The 5,587-nt window shown below is 40.8% G+C and overlaps 1 protein-coding gene across 1 annotated transcript in view; it reads left to right on the top strand.

Moving 5' to 3' along the window:
- The window catches only part of jag2b (jagged canonical Notch ligand 2b), a gene marked incomplete at its 5' end in the record, with an annotated part of 57,882 nt that overhangs the window by 1,935 nt on the left and 50,360 nt on the right, over window positions 1-5,587 (top strand). The window contains 1 exon segment of the mRNA XM_014015400.1: window positions 1,610-1,918. Within this exon segment, the coding sequence (XP_013870854.1) occupies window positions 1,610-1,918 (309 nt within the window).

Raw genomic sequence — 5,587 nt, 5'->3', positions numbered from 1 at the left:
ATCTAATCCTGCGTTTATTTTTAATTCTGTCAGTGTTGGTCCTCCGTACTGCAGAAACCTGATAATGATTTATTGCTTCATATCAGGTGTGTTGGAGCAGAGAAACAGGGTTAGTTTAACACTTTATAACCTTAAACCTGACTTAAACCTGACTTAAACCTAAGCCCCAACCCAAACTGGAGTCACACCATATAACGAGTGGTCTGTGGTCCCAGTAAAGACTACTGGTCCTGACTGGGTGGATGTTTGTCTCAGACGGTCCTGGACTGTGTGACATCATCAAGGCTTGGTTTCCACTCTGCTCATTATGACTTTCATCTGTGCATCGATGGGTTGTATTTAATACTGTAGGTGATGAATTGTTTATTAAATAATTTAAATTTTCTCAGAAAGGCTCATTTAAGCAGAAACTCTGCATTAAGAGCACACCGTGTTGCATGAAAATATGAATAAATTCCATTCATTAGAAGTGTTTGTATTTCACATTTTGTAATTKCACGTCTGTTTCTTGTCTACATCGTGATAATTTCAGTTAATAGTCTGAGAAACAGACACTTTCTGACTCCTAATGTCTCATTCTGACAGTCTGTCTCTTTTTCTATTCTTGCACACTTCTTTATATTATATTTTTATTATCAGTGTGAATGCATTGTTTTCATGTTTCTCTGTATTATTATTGTTACRATCACTATTCTGTACGTTTTTTGGACCCTATCTCACAATTATTGTGCTGTTTSTACAGTTCATGTATGAAGATGTTCAGCTCTCTCTRGTCATCCCAGCAGTGACTCGTWGTWTCTTTAATCTTTATACTTTTTTATTTGACAGTTTTTACACAGTTTTTTTCCCGTTGACTTTGAATTGGGCACGTTTTTGGACGGCTTCTCCTTCCACAGTTTTGTGCGACTTAAACCATTCGTATAAGAAAATATTCAGGTCCTTCAGGACGTTCCGGTTATTATTTTTAGAATCTTAAATATTTATAGTTTTTAGGAGTTTTAATTTTAGAATTTGATGATGTTATCAGTGACATCATCAGTTAGTTTCTTAGCTGTTTTTAAGCTAAAGGAATCAGCAAGAGGCTTTCACACGAGCATTTTCACCGGAAATGCAAGTTCTCTAGTTAGTAGTTGTATCATGGCCGGTCAGTGTTAAATTTGTTGTGTATTTTGTTGTGTACTATGTGTAGTTTGTAAAGTAACCAGTGTGTTGATGCTGCAGTGACACCTGAACTTCCCCTCAGCAGGACAGTAAAGTCTGTTTCTGTCCCATCCTAGTCTCTGTGGGCTTTGGAGCATCGCTCTACTTAACTTTGTGTAGAACTGGACATTAGAAACTGACACCAGAATATTTAATTAGAAGCCTAGAATAAAATAAATGTTTGATGGGTGGTCCGAGGCACTGCCACGCCCCCCACAGCTGCAGTAAGACCTTGAATTACTTTCATTTCTATGAAAACTTCCCACTTGGCCTAATTTTGCACTGAATTCATCAGTGTGGTCAGCTTTAACTGACCTGTGTTTGTGTGTTTGTGTGTGTGTGTGTGTTTGTGTGTGTGTTTGTGTGTGTGTGTGTGTGTTTGTGTGTTTGTTGGACACGTGTCCTCCAGGTGTCCCAGTCGACCGGTTACTTCGAGCTGCAGCTGATCTCTGTGGAGAACCTGAACGGGGAGCGGGCGGACGGGGAGTGTTGTGACGGCGCCCGCTCCCCGGACCGGCGCTGCTCCCTGGACGAGTGCGACACCTTCCTGCGGGCGTGTCTGAAGGAGTACCAGATGGAGGTGACCACCAGAGGTCCCTGCACCTTCGGAGCCGGGTCCACCCAGGTCCTCGGTGGAAACTCGCTGTCTTTCAACAACAACGGGAACAAAGTGGACGAGGCCGGCAAGATGGCCATCCCCTTCCAGTTCGCCTGGCCGGTGAGTGCAGAGCTCAGGTGTTCCACCTGTGGGTCCGTGATGGTTCTAAACGCTGCAGAACATCCACAAACACAAGTTATTATTTTATAAAACTGATCTGAGATCATCTTCTGAGGAGAAGAGACAGTTTGACTGTCAGTGACTGTGATGTGAGCCACCCTCAGATACTACCACACAGTTTAACTTGTTARTTTTAAAGGTTTCCAGATGTTTGTTTGGGCTGACATCTGGAATCAGAACCATTAAAATGTGATGTGCTCCTTTAAAAATATCTCTGTTTGTCTGGAAAGGGAACATCCTGCTGAGAGGAGCTGTTGTTGAAGTAACAGGAAGTGATGTCAGGAGGGAATATCCAGGTTTCTTTAGATGATGATGTCATAGTTCAACAATATTGTTTCAATAAATAACCTTTTAAAGAGTTCCTGTTTGATGTCACTTCCTGTTTCACTTGGAGCTTAAAGTCAGAAGGAAATGTTCCAGATTTGTGACAAAATGTGTGAAACTGAATCAAATCAACTTTATTAAATACGGAGTTGTTGTTGTGTTGTTGTGTTGTTTGTCTCTGGCTCTTTGTGTGTTTGTTGTAGAGATATTTGAGTTTTACTAAAGTCTGTTGATTTTAACGAGTAATGTCCCAGTTTAAATATTTCAGTTTGTTTGGAGTGTTTGTTGTTGTTGTTGTTGACAGATATCTAGGGTTGTATTTGATACAGATCTTGATGAAATCATGATATATTTCAGTGCTGGATTACCTTATTTTCTGTAAAATATTCATTTTAAAAAGCTCAGTATAAAGAACACAGCATGATTAAATCAGATTAAACTCAGTGAATTAGAGCAACTTTTGTTTTTCACATTTCTTCATTAATTCCTTCAATATGAAATATCACATCAGGAAATATCTCCATATTTCAGTGCATCAATATTTTCTTACATCCCTACAAATGTAAAGCTGCAGGGAACGCTTGTTTCTGTGGCGGCCATGTTGGGAGGAGGAGGAGGAGGAGGAGGATCACAGCTGAAGATGACTGGAAGTCAAGTGTTTAAAGTTTCTGTTTTATGCAAATCAGGCTGAAACAGACGAGCTGTCGCAGGTGTGTGTGTGTGTGTGTGTGTGTGTGTGTGTGTGTGTGTGTGTGTGTGTGCGTGTGTGTGTGTGTGTGTGCGTGCGTGTGTGGGTCCTGCTTCAATGAATTGTGTGTAAAAATGATGAATTGTGACGTTATCCCATGAGCTTGAATGATGTGTTCAGCTGAAGTGAAGGATGCCTGCAGGCTGTGGTTCTGCCTGGTTTTGACACCTCCTGCTCCTCACCTCCTCCTCCTGCTCCTGCTGAGGGGGCAGGTGGCCCCTGGTGGCCCTTTCAGGGCTCTTGAAGCTGGTGTGACTGCAGATGAGTGATAGCTGCTGAATTAGACACATTAAAGAGAAGAAAGGTTAGGAAAGTTTTTAAATCTGGTTTTCACTCCTCGTGCAGCTTTTCACAGTTCTTATTATAAACGGATTAATTTATAAACGGATTAATTTAAAGTTTATAAGTTTTTGTTTCTGTTTCATACAGATTTTATCACATGTTTGTTTTGTTTGTTTGTGTGTTTGTTTTGTTTTGTTTGTGTGTTTGTCGTTGAATCAGTGAAAGGGTTAAATCTTGGTGTGAATCCTCATTTCATGGTTTGTTTTTGGGGAACAATAAGATTAAAAATCAAGACTTGTAACTAAGTACAAATACTTTGTTACTGTACTTAAGAAGAAATGTTGGGTATCTGTACTTGAGTAATTTTTCAGCCTACTTTTTACTTACATTTTTACACAATTATCTGTACTTACTAACATTTTTAAAAAGGTAAAAAGTAGAAAGTTGTTTTATTTCGGCTTGTTGTTGTTAACAAATGAATAATCTTGAATAATTGTGTCTCCTGGAGAGTGATTTAATTGTGGTTGGATGAAAAGTATAAATACAAACCATTCTGATGCTGTATAGTTTATATACAATTAATCAAAGCTGTGCACCTTTTTAGAAAAAAATATTTTTGAAGAGGTCACCTCCCAATAACTGTATTTTAGAAAATCTAACCATTTTTTACTCAGTACTTTTATTACTTAAGAACATTTTATGTCAGAAATTTACTTTTGATATTTAAGTACAAAATAAATCAGACTTTTACTCAAGTAATATTCTTAGAGGAGACTTTAACTTTGACCAAAGTAATTTTATGAAAAGATACTTGTACTTTTACTCAAGTATCACTTTGAGGTACTTTATACAAGACTGTTAAAAATGATTTGATTTATAAACTCTGGTTTTAAAAAGATCCCAAGAGTAGAGTGGTTGACTCTCATGTTTTATTATTTTAATATAAATCCTGAATGATTGTAACGAGAAGCAGCATCATGAATCCGTTTTAGCCACAGCTCTGTATTTAATGCAGCTCTGACGCTAACATTCGGCTGTCAGTCTGATCCAAGATGGCTGCCGCAACATGGCGTCGAGCCTGTTTGTCTGTTAGCAGAATATTTCCTGGAGCTGAGAGGTGGCTCCAGCTGTGAGGTTTGCAGATGTTGAGCTACAGTTTGGTGCTGACAGGACCTGGAATCAGTGCTTTAGTAAAACTGCAGCTTTCACTGACCTCAACAGGTAAAGAGGATGGGCGTTCTTTAAAAAAAACTCTTTAGTTTGTGTCTAAATGTTTGATTTGTGGTGTTTATCTGTGCATCAGAGCTGTTACTTGTTTTTGTCTTTTGTTTAGACTCACATCCAACACATCAATAAAATGGATTTAAGATTTAATCTCTGGAGTTTTTCTTTTAAAGAAAAACCTTTATTTTGGATTTTGAGGATGTTTTTGAAGGTTTCAGGAGTTCCTCAGTCTCAATGTTTCTGAATAAACTCTTAAATGTGAGTAAGATATGTAATAATACATGTGGACTTGATGTATTTACATCATGTCAGGGTTCCTGCAGCTGCTGTCAGCAGACACACATCACATGTAGACGTGTGATTCCACACTCTGAAGGTGTGGAAGCAGCCAGGCTGCTCTGAGTTTTACCACCTGAGCTGCACGTTCCTGTGGATCAGCAGCGTGCTGCCGTCACACAGACTGATGGACGCCTCCAGGCAGAGGTGAAGAGGCTGATCTGTTGTGTCCTTCTGTTAAGTGCTGCAGCTGATAGTGGTGCACTTCTCCTGTGCCACATGTCACAACAATCTGAGGCAGGTCACCGGCTGTGGTGTCTGTCCTCACCGGAGAGACGTGGCTGCTGGAAGCTCAGCAGACGTTGGTGTGCGCGGACGTTGGTGTGCGCGGACGTTGGTGTGCGCGGACGTTGGTGTGCGCGGACGTTGGTGTGCGCGGACGTTGGTGTGCGCGCAGACGTTGGCGTGCGCGCAGACGTTGGCGTGCGCAGACGTTGGCGTGCGCGCACAGTTAGCGTGTGCAGACGTTGGCGTGCGCGCACAGTTAGCGTGCGCAGACGTTGGCGTGCGCGCACAGTTAGCGTGCGCAGACGTTGGCGTGCGCGCACAGTTAGCATGGATTCTTTAGAAGGCAGCTTGGTCCAGAGTAAGGCTGAGTTATTTTTCTGCTGATGTCTTGTTTGAAGGACAGACTTTTACCTGACACATTAAGGGTGTAAGAAAATATCGATACACTGAAATATCGCGATATTTCA

Source organism: Austrofundulus limnaeus, unplaced genomic scaffold, assembly GCF_001266775.1.
Source record: "Austrofundulus limnaeus strain Quisiro unplaced genomic scaffold, Austrofundulus_limnaeus-1.0 Scaffold129, whole genome shotgun sequence".
In the NCBI taxonomy this organism is placed as follows: Eukaryota; Metazoa; Chordata; class Actinopteri; order Cyprinodontiformes; family Rivulidae; genus Austrofundulus; species Austrofundulus limnaeus.
The sequence above is the reverse complement of the archived record's forward strand: the minus strand, read 5'-3'. Positions and strand labels throughout refer to the sequence as shown.